The sequence below is a fragment of the Podarcis liolepis genome (genome assembly GCF_965112155.1).
Source record: "Podarcis liolepis genome assembly, chromosome: 6".
Taxonomy (NCBI): Eukaryota; Metazoa; Chordata; class Lepidosauria; order Squamata; family Lacertidae; genus Podarcis; species Podarcis liolepis.
This window is the reverse complement of record NC_139559.1, coordinates 39,379,989-39,394,449: the sequence shown is the minus strand read 5'-3', so window position 1 is coordinate 39,394,449 and position 14,461 is coordinate 39,379,989. Positions and strand designations below refer to the sequence as shown.

Sequence of the window (14,461 nt, the reverse complement as noted above, 5' to 3'; positions counted from 1 at the left end):
CACGATCATGGCATGGGGAGTGGGGTTCACGCTTTGTTTCCTTATATGGCTTCTATTTGCATTGGGAGAGAAGTTCATTTTCTAAAAATCATGACTAAAGCTGTGAATAAAGCCATTTCTCTGCAAAATCTAAACATTTGAGAGATCCATTCATCCATTCATCATGCTTTGTGGTCTAATGGTCAGTGGACGGATTGGCCTTCCATAGTATCTGTTTAGCATTTCTGTACTGGATCTGTCACCATATGTTTATTAGCACTTGGAGCTAATAAATTGTTAACCTTGGAGAGGTTTCTAGAAGATCCCACCTGTGATCTCCTTAATGGATTATTTCCTATATATATTCAGGTAGGTAGCTGTGTTGGTCTCTGACGCAGTCAAAAAAAAATTTTTTTTTAATTGTCCATTAGCACCTTAGAGACCAACTAAGTTTGTTCTGGGTATAAGCTTTCGTGCACATGTTCCTATATATATATGTACTGTAATTGTTTGGAATACCAATTTAAACATTAGATACAGATCAGCAATTCTAATACATGTGACACCACATTTTAGTTTTATTTATTTTAAACATCTAGGGCAGTTAGTAACAGCTTTTGTAGAGAACGTGTGACATAGAAGATATAGGGCACAGAGTAACATATAGCCAGACAGTGAGTATCAGGTTTTTGTTTTTTTTTTAGAAAACTAACTTTTTAATAAGGCTTCAGCAGAATATACTGACATTTGAGAAAATGTAAATATACTATATGCAATGTTCTATTTCTTAGTTTTTGTTTTTTAATATTCCTGTCTGCTTATAGTGGTGAAATGTAAAGATCCAGTAGTTGAACATGGATTAATATTAAGCGGATTTCGACATTCGTATACATATGGCAACACTATTATATTTGAATGCAAAACTGGATATTTTCTGATGGGAAATTATTTGATTAAATGCGGAGCGAACAGTAGCTGGTATCCTGCGCTGCCTTCATGTAAAGAAAGTAAGAATATCAAAGCATTCAAATAGCAATTATGCTTCCTCAGTCAGTGATAAAAGATAGTTTACTAAATGTGGACATGTGCTTTTCACTTTATAAATTCAACATCAGAAGGGACATCTCCCAAATTCTCTCCTACTTTTATCCTGTTGAATAGCATTAACAAAGTATGTGTGACTGTTGAATGGTTAAAAGAATATTTGACATCCTGGCAGAATGCACTTTGAGGAATGTGTGTTGTTTATAAAGGGCCAGTTCTTCTTTCAGTTTCCCTCTTGTAAGTTCTCATCTTTAATTAGCTAGAACAAGTTTGTTTGTTTACATTTATATTTCATCTTCCCTCATGGAACACAATGTTTATTTTTACAATTTTTGTGGGGACTTTTTTGTTGCAGTTGATTCAGGTTTATGCGGTGCCCCATTAATTCCAAGTGGGACTGTGCGTCCATTGCAACATCAGTATAAGATTGGAACAAGTGTTGTTGTAACCTGTAATAAGCAGTATTCTTTTCCTGATGAAACCATGGAGATGAATGTAGCATGCCAAGGCTACAATTCCTGGTATCCTCCTCTGCAAGCATGTTTCTGTAGGTATAAATATAGCTTTGGGGTATTCAGTGATTTCTGTGTTTATTTACCACAAAATTAATACCTCATCATAGGGCTACTACTTTAATACCTCCCTATGTTTGTGCTCACATATAATGCAAGAGGAGCTACACTGATTACTGGTAATTGCTAGCTGGATTCAAAAGGCATTGCTTTGCCTTACGTTCAAAGGATGGTCTAGGGGAAACGTAGAACTAATCAGAACAATTGTTTAAAGTGGTATGGTGTCTGCCTACTGTCAAGGAAATGTATTGCATGGGATTAAAGCAGAGAGTTGCATCCTTTCCTTTTGAATAAACTAATCTGGGAGTATACGCAGCACAACATTGCTCAAAAACAGTCAGTTGGGATTGTTATTTCGCTCATTATTGTATGTACTACAATTCCAGAAACTGAAAGAATGGGAGAGACATCAAATCGGATCAGTATATAAAAAGAAATAGAACTCAATGAACTTTGTTACTGACAACTTGATGGTAGAGGAAGGATGATGGCTAATTTTGAGCCATAAAACATTACATTGCTCAGAACCTCAATACCTTATGGGCTTTCATCACCTCATATGAACTTTCATGGACTCTGTAGTTATAATCAGAGACCTCCTCAGTGTACCCACCTCTGGGGGAGGTGTGGGAGGTGGCAACACAAGAATGGGCATTTTAAGTGGTCACTCCTCCTTTGTGGAATTGTGGCACTAATGTTTATCCAGGCTGTTAGTTAAATGGAATCATGCTGCAGGGATCAATACCATATTTGGCCTGATTGTAGTTGTAATTTTTAGTTGGCTGTAGTACGTTTTATCATTTTTACAATATTTTTTATCACTTTTTAGATCAAATCTGGCTTTTTGTATTTTCTTGCTGTATTTGTTTTTAAATGTGAATCTTGAATCTGCTTTGAGACATTGTGGAAAGTGCCAAATAATATATATATATATATTAAGGATTTTTGTATACAAACCAAGAATTAAGAATTTACAACACCATACAGGTGAAACTCGAAAAATTAGAATATCGTGGAAAAGTTCATTTATTTCAGTAATTCAGCTTAACAGTCAAAATAAAAAAATTCCTTCCAGTAGCACCTTAAAGACCAACTAAGTGCTACTGGAAGGAATTTTTTTATTTTGACTATGGCAGACCAACACGGCTACCTATCTGTAACTCAGCTTAACAGGTGAAACTCGAAAAATTAGAATATCATGGAAAAGTTCATTTATTTCAGTAATTCAGCTTAAAAGGTGAAACTAATATATGAGATAGACTCATGACATGCAAAGAGAAATATGTAAAGCCTTTATTTGCTATGATTGTGATCATTATGGTGTACAGCTGATGAAAACCCCAAATTAACAATCTCAGAAAATTAGAATATTAAATGAAATCAGCAAAACAAGGATTGCAAATAGAGCAATATTGGACCACTGAGAAGTAGAAGCATGCATATCTCTCTTTGCATGTCATGAGTCTATCTCATATATTAGTTTCACCTTTTAAGTTGAATTGCTGAAATAAACGAACTTTTCCATGATATTCTAATTTTTTTAGTTTCACCTGTACATTGCAATGTTTTCTTAATGTTTTGGTGACAAACACTTTTCATGTTGCAAATTAAATTGTGCCTTTTTTACGAAGTCAGACTATAGGGCCATTTAAGTCAGTATTACCCATACTGACATGCAGCAGCTCTCCAGTATTTTGGGCAGGGGGCATTCCCAGCCCTAGATAGCATAGATTAAACATGGGATCTTTTGCATACAAAGTAAGTGTGCTACCACTGAGCTTACAGCCCTTCCAATCACAACAACACTTTGTTAAGCTAAAATATGAAATATTTGGAAAATAATGTGTGCTTTAGTGTTGCTTTGTTTTGTTTATAATAGTTTGTGTTTTCAGTTAGAACTTCACCAGACATTTATTACCTGTCTATCCGTAATGCAAGAATAATCCGGGGGAAGAAAACCAGCTATGAGCCTGGAGATACAGTTACTATTCGATGTTCTGCTGGCTATACATTAGCAGGGCCATCTGAGATTCGCTACATTGGTGGGAAGCAATGGTCACCTAAACTTCCATCTTGTTACCTGAGTACGTATGAAGTTGTAGATACATAGCAATACTTATCTGACACTGCTGTCACTTTTCAGGTGTCACTCTTGCTTTTCCTCATACAGGAGATTTTCTTTCTATTACTAGCTTGAGTTTGATGCATATAGGCAGTTCACCTGGCAGTAGGAGCACCCTCTGTAATAATTAACCTGGCACCCACTGGGAGCACCCTCTGTAATAATTAAGAGTCCCTGTGAGTGAGCTAGGAAAGAGGATAGGTGGCTAGGGAACCTGTTCCTGACACCAGTGGATAATCTAAAGCAGGAATAGGGCTTCCATGTGTTACTGGACTACTACAACTTGTAACAAATCCTAACAAACTTTGAAGGTCCATAGGTTCCCCATTCCTTATCTGAAGTAAAGTAAATTTCCATTCTACCAACTCTTTAAGAAGTGTAATATTTAAAACCAATTAGAAGCAAATAGTATTCTCCTACCTTTCATTTTATAAGCCACATTGAAAAAGAAACTAGACTATTATAAACAGAAACGAATGGCCAGATGGGGAAGGAACTACTACATTCATGAGCATACACTGTCATAAACCTAGTTTGTGTTTCATTTTGTGGATAAAATTGCTATTGTACTTGAGAGCTAGCAGGGCAGCAGTTGAAGAAGGAGCAAAAAGGGTTTTCTTGTGTGTGTGTGTGTGTGTGTGTTTCTTTGTGGCTGATTAGCTGTTCTCCCTGTGCAAAGGTCAGAGGGGGCAGGGTTTCTGCTGAGGCAGGTGATTAGCTGTGGGAGGAGCTTATCAGAGCTAGCAGGGCAGTGGCGCGCACCTAGCGGCGCGCACAGTTTGATCCATCTTTTAGATTTAGGGGAGCTAGTCTCAAACGTTTGTTGGGGGAGACCTAGGGTTTTTTTGTGGGGGGAGTTATTTGTCCTGTCTTCACGCTTTTTATGATGGAGGACCGCTGTAGCCACCCCCAACGACACATTCTCAAGATGGAGGGGGAGGGAACAGCTGCAGTCGCCTGCGGTTCCTGCGCAATGTTTGCCATCTTGCCAAAGGTTGCAGGCAGCTTTACCTGCAGCAATTGCATGTTGATTGCCCTCTTAAAAGACAAAGTCCAGCAACTGGAGGAACGTGTAGCTACGCTCCAAAGAATTAGAGAGCTGGAGCTCTTCTTGGAAGCAACAGAGCACACCGTCTCCACCAAGGAGGAGACAGGGGACTCCCCTGAGAAGGAGGCTAGTTCACCAACACAGGAGCCAGATATATGGAGAAACGTGACTCAAAGAAGTAGGAGGCCCAGGGTTTGCTCTGATTGTTTAGAAACACACAATCGCTTTGAGGTCCTCTCCCCTAGCATGGAAGACGAAGAGCAGACTCCATTTGAGGATCTCTCCCTCATTACAGTCGATCAGGTATATGAAGACGTGCAGCAAAGTCAGTCCTCAGGGAATGTGCAGGCGACCTTGGAATGGTCAGCTCATGGAAGAACCCCGACCAAACCTAAGAGGAGGCGTGTAGTGGTGATAGGGGATTCCCTACTGAGGGGAACAGAAGCAGTGATCTGTGGGCCTGACAAGATGTCTCGGGAAGTGTGCTGTCTCCCTGGGGCTAAGATCCAAGATGTAACTGAACGACTGCAAGGAATCATAAAACCCACTGACAAATACCCCTTCCTCTTGGTTCATGTGGGAACCAATGACACTGCAAGCAATAGCCTCCAGAAGATCAAAAGAGACTACGAGGCTCTCGGCAGGAAATTGAAGCAACTAAATGCACAAATTGTCATCTCATCTGTCCTCCCAGTTGAACGACGTGGCCCAGGGAGAGAGGGAAAAATAGTGGAAGTGAACAGCTGGCTTCACAAATGGTGTAAACAGGAACGGTTTGGATTCTTAGATCACGGTCTGCAGTTTCTTGAAGATGGACTTCTGGCAAGCGATGGGCTGCACCTCACAACGGTTGGGAGAAATGTTTTTGCCAAAAATCTCAGAAACTTCATCAGGAGGGCTTTAAACTGACTAATGTGGGGGAGGGAGACAGTGCTCCTGAAGGTAGGAGTCTATCAACTGATGAAGATGATCATCCAAATGTCATAGACCAAATGGAGCAAACAGCACGCAGACCTAGTGGTGGGAGGAAAAAATCCTTAAATAAGAGACACGGGGGAATGATTAATGGACTTCAATATCTGTACACTAATGCGCAAAGCATGGGAAATAAACAAGATGAGCTTGAGCTCTTGGTACAGCAAACTAAATATGACATAATAGGCATCACTGAAACCTGGTGGGATAAGTCCCACGATTGGAATGTAATAATGGGGGGATACAATCTATTTCAGAGAAACAGACCAGACAAGAAAGGAGGAGGAGTGGCGTTATATGTCAGGGATGTGTATACCTGTGAAGAGATCCAAGATTTAGAACCTCAAAGCCAAAGTGAGAGCATTTGGGTCAAAATTAAGGGAGAGAAGAATAATAGAGACCTCATTGTGGGAGTTTATAGATCCCCAAGCCAAACGGAGGACATAGATGATGCCTTCCTGGAACAGATAGCCAAGCATGCAAAAGGAAGGGAGATAGTAGTAATGGGGGACTTCAATTACCCGGATATTTGTTGGATGTCAAACTCAGCCAAGAGCATAAGGTCAAACAGATTCCTCACTGGCCTTGCAGACAACTTCATTGTCCAGAAAATGGGAGAAGCAACAAGAGGAACAGCCATTTTAGATCTGGTCCTAACCAATGTTGATGACCTGGTTAGTGGGGTAGAAGTGGAAGGATCATTGGGCGCGAGTGATCATGCTCTTCTGAAGTTTACTATACAGTGGAAAGGAGCAGCCAAGCATACTAGGACTCAATTTCTTGACTTTAAGAAAGCCGACTTCATAAAACTTAGGGAAGTGCTGGGTGAGATCCCATGGACAGTAATACTAAAAGGAAAGGGAGTTCATGGTGGCTGGGAGTTTGTTAAGAGGGAGATAATAAAAGCACAACGTCAGGCAATACCAATGAGACGGAAACATGGAAGGTGCCTAAAGAAACCAGGGTGGCTATCTAAAGAACTTTTAACTGAGTTAAGATTAAAAAAGGATGTGTACAAAAAATGGAAAAGGGGGGAAACCACCAAAGAGGAATTCAAACAAATAGCCAGCACGTGTAGACACAAAGTCAGAAAAGCTAAAGCACAGAATGAACTCAGGCTTGCTAGAGAGGGTAAAAGCAACAAAAAATGCTTTTATGGGTATGTTCGTAGCAAAAGGAAGAACAAAGAAACAGTGGGGTCACTCAGAGGAGAAGATGGTGAAATGCAAACAGGGGACACAGAAAGGGCTGAACTCCTCAATGCCTTCTTTGCCTCAGTCTTCTCCGATAAAGAAAACAATGCCCGACCTGAAGAATTTGGAGCAAATGATTCAGCAAAGGAAACACAGCCCAGAATAACTAAGGAGATAGTACAAGAATACTTGGCTAGTTTAGATGTATTCAAGTCTCCAGGGCCAGATGAACTGCATCCAAGAGTATTAAAAGAACTGGCAGATGTGATCTCAGAACCACTGGCAGTCATCTTTGAGAATTCCTGGAGAACAGGCGAAGTCCCGGCAGACTGGAGGAGGGCAAATGTTGTCCCTATTTTCAAAAAGGGGAAAAGAGAGGACCCAAATAATTACCGCCCAGTCAGTCTGACATCCATACCAGGGAAGATTCTGGAGCAGATCATTATGCAAACAGTCTGTGAGCACTTAGAAAGGAATGCTGTGATCACCAATAGTCAGCATGGATTTCTGAAAAATAAGTCATGTCAGACTAACCTGATCTCGTTTTTTGACAGAATTACAAGCTTGGTAGATGAAGGGAATGCAGTGGATGTAGCCTACCTTGATTTCAGCAAGGCATTTGACAAGGTGCCCCATGATATTCTTGTAAAGAAGCTGGTAAAATGCGGTCTTGACTATGCTACCACTCAGTGGATTTGTAACTGGCTGACTGACCGAACCCAAAGGGTGCTCATCAATGGTTCCTCTTCATCCTGGAGAAGAGTGACTAGTGGGGTGCCACAGGGTTCTGTCTTGGGCCCAGTCTTATTCAACATCTTTATCAACGACATGGATGATGGACGTAAGGGCATCCTGATCAAATTTGCAGATGACACCAAACTGGGAGGGGTGGCTAACACCCCAGAGGACAGGATCACACTTCAAAACGACCTTGACAGATTAGAGAACTGGGCAAAAACAAACAAGATGAATTTTAACAGGGAGAAATGTAAAGTATTGCACTTGGGCAAAAAAAATGAGAGGCACAAATACAAGATGGGTGACACCTGGCTTGAGAGCAGTACATGTGAAAGGATCTAGGAGTCTTGGTTGACCACAAACTTGACATGAGCCAACAGTGTGACGCGGCAGCTAAAAAAGCCAATGCAATTCTGGGCTGCATCAATAGGAGTATAGCATCTAGATCAAGGGAAGTAATAGTGCCACTGTATTCTGCTCTGGTCAGACGTCACCTGGAGTACTGTGTCCAGTTCTGGGCACCACAATTCAAGAAGGACACTGACAAACTGGAACGTGTCCAGAGGAGGGCAACCAAAATGGTCAAAGGCCTGGAAACGATGCCTTATGAGGAACGGCTAAGGGAGCTGGGCATGTTTAGCCTGGAGAAGAGGAGGTTAAGGGGTGATATGATAGCCATGTTCAAATATATAAAAGGATGTCACATAGAGGAGGGAGAAAGGTTGTTTTCTGCTGCTCCAGAGAAGCAGACACGGAGCAATGGATCCAAACTACAAGAAAGAAGATTCCACCTAAACATTAGGAAGAACTTCCTGACAGTAAGAGCTGTTCGACAGTGGAATTTGCTGCCAAGGCGTGTGGTGGAGTCTCCTCCTTTGGAGGTCTTTAAGCAGAGGCTTGACAACCATATGTCAGGAGTGCTCTGATGGTGTTTCCTGCTTGGCAGGGGGTTGGACTTGATGGTCCTTGTGGTCTCTTCCAACTCTGTGATTCTATGATTCTACTTGGATGTCAGAGTTTGATAAGAAGGATGGCTGGATTTGAAATGATATCTAGTCATGTATTCCAACCTTAAGATGTAGAGAAGCTTCTTGGAGGCTTGAGACTTACCACCTGTTCACTGGATCCTGGGTTCTTTTTGGATATTAAGGACTGAGGTGACCATGTAGATCTTTGGAGTAATGAATTGGACCAAGGTGGAGAGCCTTTAGCTTGCTGGCCAAACTTGGTCCACCAGGGTTCCAAATTTGGTCTGCAGCAGCATTACCCTCCCCCCCCCCCGGCAATAAGAAAATATGTCCACCCATCTCACACTTTACATTGTATGTGATGTCAGTTTTGAGGCAGGTACTTAAAGTCAGTTCCCAGTTGTTCCTTTACTTGAGTAAGATGTGATCTCACCACCCACCTTGCTCAAGGAGGAGAAAGTGTTATTTCAGCAACCATCAAACAGAGACTAAGACATATATAGCAGCAGCAGCAGCAGCCCCATTGCTAGCCCTGTCTCACTGGAAGGTGCCTTTTCAATTAAAGCACCACTCTCAACTGGGGCCTCTGTGATGGAGTCCTTAGAGTCTGAAGATGGCAACACTGTATCCTCAAATTGGAGCGGCACTGGCACAACAGACGTATCTGATGGAAGTGCTTCTAGGATTTCCCCTTCTGCTTCAGAGTTCTTGCCCTCATCCACTGAAGACAAGGAATCCAGCTCCAGGGTTGTGACATAGTTTTGCCTGGTGTACTAGTTACTTACCTTCCTGGAAAAGATAGCTCTGGCCATGGTCAGTTACAGGTGTAGGGCTGCCCTTGAAAAGTTTTCGGAAACTGCAGCTGCTGCAAAACATAGTTGGCAGGTATGTGCTTTTAGACCAGTGTTTCCCAAACTTTTTTGGGCAACGGCACACCTGTTTACTGAAAAAAATCTTGCGGCACACCACCATTAAAGCCCCGCCCCGTGACGTCAGCGCGCAGCGTCACGCCGGGAGGGACGCACGAAAGTGAAAGTTTTTTCCCTCCCCCTTGCCGGGGAACCTCCAAGCTTTGGGGGTGGGAGGAGGCAGCAGAGCGAGGGACTGAGGGACGGCGGCAACTGAGGCGGCGGCGGCTGTTGTGGTGGTGGCGGCGATAGCGGGCGGAGGAGGGGGCGGCGGCGGGGCTTGAGGAGCCGTCGCCGGGAGTTGCTGCTGCTGTTGTTGCTGCTGCTGCCCGGACATGCCGGCCTCCTCCTCCTCCACTGTCTCGCGCTCCTCCCTTTTGCACGCGCTGCCCCGCCGCTCGGCACCACCACCGTGGAGCCGCCCCCGGCTCGACGCGGATCCCCGCCGCCGCCGCCTCTCACCGCCCGCCTCGCCCGCCTCCCTCCCACGGCACACCAGCCAATGTCTCACGGCACAGTAGTGTGCCGCGGAACACCGGTTGGGAAACACTGTTTTAGACCATAGTATGCTGGTTTTACATCGGTTGCAATGATTTCAGATTTGTTTCCGTACTCAACTTATGGTGCTGGTTTTACCTTTATAGCTCTAAAGTGTTTTGAGACTAAAATATCTGAAAGACAGCCTCCTCCAATACAAACCTGAATATAGGTTGCATCTTTGGAGTCCTCTTGCCCCACCACTTAGAGTTTCTCTGTAGCAACACCCCATCTCTGAAATTCCCTCCTGAAATATGAGTGGCATCCCTGATAGACTTCAAGTGCGAATTAAACACATTTAATTCTCCTGGCCTTCACTGGTAACTAAGATAGTTGTAATCTCCTGGTTCTGCTTTTATCCTTTGCTGTTAATACTATTGAAATGTTCTTATAGTGATTGTACATTGTTTTGACTTACAGAAATATTTTTACAATGCTTTAAAAGGTGGAATAGATACCTTTCAAACCATGTAATTGGTGCCACTTGGTGCTTTCCTCTTGGGGCTAATAACTGAGCTAGTAATTTTCATCAGGACAGTACCAGAGGGGGAAAGGGTTACACCCCACACAAGTGGACAAAAAAATACCCCCATGCCTCCTTTTTAAGAACAATACCCAATAACGTGACACATTTAGCATCACATCTACTCTGGCCCTGAAATACGTCCACCAGCTGTAGTGTGAAATTAATAGTCATTGGCAGTGCTTCAGCTAAAATTTATTTCTGATGTGACTGCCAGTGCGAATGAGCATTTCTTTTAATTAGTATTAAAGTTTTGTGATAAGCTCACTTATCAGAATCATTTCCCCTCTCTTCTAGGTTTTGTCTTCATACTGCTTATAGCTGGTATGTAATTTATTGAAACTGAATAAGAAATACCTGAAAATGCATTTTCAAATTTCTTAAGCAAGGACCAGAGTTTTGCAGAGTCTACACACTTTTACAATAGGAAAGCTGAGCACTATTCAACAGATGTTAAGCATTTTTAACTTTCACATTTCAACTACTGTTTACTTTGTCTAGAGGAACAAATGCAAACAGGCACTGGCATTTTTTTCCCTGATGAGGAAAAGAGCAAATGGTTGCTAAGGCAGCAATATGGGGTGTAGTAGAAATGAACTTGAGGTGAAGGTGTGATGGAGGTTCCATCATTCCAGTAAAGTTCTGCCATAAAACTGGTTTAATTTAATCTGTCAATTCAGCATAAAATCCAAACCATGGCCATTAGAATAACGCAATAAAATCATAACCAAATGGTCTGCATCAGAAATGTTTTCAAAGCCTGCATCTCCCATGGTAGAGAGTTTTGTATCCTTGGGCCCACTGTCATAAATTCTCTGTGTTCTGCCCACCAACCTACCTGACTCCGCTGGTGAGCATTCAAATAGGGCTTCTGTAACTGTCAATAGATGTTCAAGGTGGAGAAAGCTTGTGGCTCAGTGGGAAAGATCTTCATTTCCTCCCACTCCGTGGGCTAACTTTGACAGGTGGCTGCTTCCAATTACCTGTCAAAGTTGACCTGCAGGCTGGTGGGGAGGGGATGAGTATGCATTACTAGTATTTTCCTCACAGGGAAATGACTTGCAAAATAGTGCCCAGTAGGACTGAATCCTACCTCTGCAACAAACAGTTGATTAACAAGTGGGTGTGGTTTGGGGGGAATGGCCTCACAAACCAAATCAGACCTGATAGACCAAGATTGGTCCACATGCTGGAGGTTTCCCATGCCTGGCATAGGCAGTCCGATAAGTGAGTCGACCACAAAACATTTAGTGTTGTAAAAGTCAAAACACACACTTTATTTGGGCTCAGAAGCAAATAGGTCCAATGGGTTGGGTTCAAATGTTGCTGGCACATCAGTCAAAATTGATGAAACATACTCTTAGGCACTTCTGTTCCCTATGCTTCCATAAATAACACTAAGTCTAGGAGGACCCCCAAGTTACAAATTTGGACTTTCAGAATGAGTTTAAATATCTCCAGATCCAGTTGAATACCCCTTTTCAAAACAATAGACACTCACAGAATCTCAATCCTGTCTTAATCTTCAGTTTATCTGCTGTGCTCCCCCCCCCAAAACTGCTTTCAGACACCTGTTCAAATGTTCCACAATCCAGTCATGCAAAAAAACAGTGATTTCTTACAAGTATATCTCACCATCCAGCAAAGACAGAGGTATCATTTCAAGCAGGCAATGGCACTAGAATGTGGGGCTGTGGCCTGGCAGATAAGGCCTCAAGGGTCACGCTTGGCCCTGGGGTCTCAAGTTCCAGACTCCAATATAGAAGTGAGGCAATGAATAGGGGACTCTTTTCTAATCCACTGTGACAAGAAAAGGCAATTTGGAAGGCATATGTGAAACACTCACTTGGCCTGATGGATATTTCATGAGCATCCCTTTGAACTGGCCTTCAGAACAGAAATTTAGTAAAACTGTTATTAAGGACCACCCTGGGGTTGATTGCCTTTTCTACAAAATGAAATAGATGTACACTATTGTCTAGATTGTATTTGCTGGATTGATGACATTATGTCACTATTGGCTGATATTTTCCTACTTTGAATAAATTCTGCCTAATCTGAGTTAACACATGAAACTGTATTATAATAAATTCTTCTTTAAGAAGCAGAACTCGTTTGTAAAACTCAGGGTGTGGGCAATGTTTCCCTGATTCAATTATTAGAATCAACATTGCCTCTTTCCAAAATTTGAATAATAGTCTCAGTTGTATTGCCTCATGGATGGTTTTCCAATCATTTCTTGAAGCAAACTACAATATTATGTTTGTTCAGGAGCTTTATTGTTGTACAGAATATTCATTCTTGTTTTTAATTCCTTTGCTGTATTTTTTCCACCCAGAAGAAACGATACAAGGAAGTTTTATTGTTTTTACCATATGGTTACAAAATTATGGGGAATTCACACAATATTGTCTATGAAGTAGTATCTCTGGAAATCATGGCAAAGCAGCTATTTCAAATGGTTCTGCATATTTGAAAATAAATGTGGTGAAATCACCATGTGCATTCTGTTCTTTACTATCTCAAAGAAAACCAGTGAATGGGTTCTTAAGGTGACTTTTTCCTGTTTTTTTGTTTTTGTTTTTTTAAAGCATGTTTGCTTATTTTCTTATGGCTGCCAGCCCAATCGGTTTACGCGGCCTTGTGTTCTGGATAAAGGTAAGACTTTACCAACCTCTTACTCTCCTTTCTTCTTTGCACCTCTAAGGACCACCACATACATTATGTAGACAGAAAAGGGGGCCTGGGGGACCAGATCTCTTATCTGAGAAAGTGTGTCTGCATTCAGTGGCTTTTAAGCGCTTTCTTTTGGGGATAAAGCCTTATAGCTCCCAGAAAGCCCACACCTAAATGGGGTGCAGGTCCTCCAAAGTAGCATAAGGCACTGCTAATGAAAAAAAGTAAGGCACTCCACTCCTGTGCACATAAGAGCTTGGTGATTCAATCACTTCAGTTAGTTGATGACTGAATAATCCTTTAGGTGATTTAACTGATGAAATCTGAGGAGCATACACGCTTACTTTCCCAGGGTCTTTTTAATTTTCCTATACAGTGGTACCCCGGGTTAAGTACTAAATTTGTTCCGGAGGTCCGTTCTTAACCTGAAACTGTTCTTAACCTGAAGCACCACTTTAGCTAATGGGGCCTCCTGCTGCCGCCGCGCCGCCGGAGCACGGTTTCTGTTCTTATCCTGAAGCAAAGTTCTTAACCTGAAGCACTATTTCTGGGTTAGTGGAGTCTGTAACCTGAAGCATATGTAACCTGAAGCATATGTAATCTGAGGTACCACTGTACAGTGGTTACGAACTTAATTCATTCCGGAGGTCCGTTCTTAACCTGAAACCATTCTTAACCTGAATTACTACTTTAGCTAATGGGGCCTCCTGCTGCCGCCACGCTGCCAGCACATGATTTCTGTTCTCATCCTGGGGCAAAGTTCTTAACCTGAGGTACTGCTTCCGGGTTAGTGGAATCTGTAACATGAAGTGTTTGTAACTCGAGGTGTTTGTAACCCAAGGTACCACTGTATTAAGCTTGTGGGCCCTTGATATTTTAGCCCCCACAATATTAAATGCCAGGGAAAGCTACAGATTCAAGAAACAACAAAAAATATATAATGCTGAAACAAGTGTTTTTAAACTTTAACATTTAACCCATTGTTTGTTAAAACAAGGCTTTATTCTAGTTATTCAGCATAAACACATGCAGTAGATCTAATTGCATGATAAAAATGTTATCAAACAAGCCTATAGCCTCCCTCCAGCCCACCTATTTGGGTTACATTTATAATATAGTAAGCATTATTTTGAGAGTTCTGCAAGCCTCTATTTCAGAGTGTTTATTTGACCTTAAAA

At 42.0% G+C, this 14,461-nt stretch overlaps 1 protein-coding gene across 5 annotated transcripts in view; it reads left to right on the top strand.

Annotated features, from left to right (window-relative positions):
- LOC310709416 (zona pellucida sperm-binding protein 3 receptor-like) overlaps positions 1-14,461 on the top strand; it is a 48,572-nt gene that overhangs the window by 9,654 nt on the left and 24,457 nt on the right. For 4 of the 5 annotated variants that reach the window (XM_083509063.1, XM_083509061.1, XM_083509064.1 and 1 more), the window contains 5 exons: positions 804-986; positions 1,379-1,570; positions 3,488-3,679; positions 10,905-10,931; positions 13,199-13,265. In XM_083509063.1, coding sequence (XP_083365189.1) covers positions 804-986; positions 1,379-1,570; positions 3,488-3,679; positions 10,905-10,931; positions 13,199-13,263 — 659 coding nt within the window. In that variant the 3' untranslated portion in view covers positions 13,264-13,265. The remainder of the gene's footprint in view (positions 1-803; positions 987-1,378; positions 1,571-3,487; positions 3,680-10,904; positions 10,932-13,198; positions 13,266-14,461) is intronic. The other variant, XM_083509062.1, reaches the window with a different exon arrangement.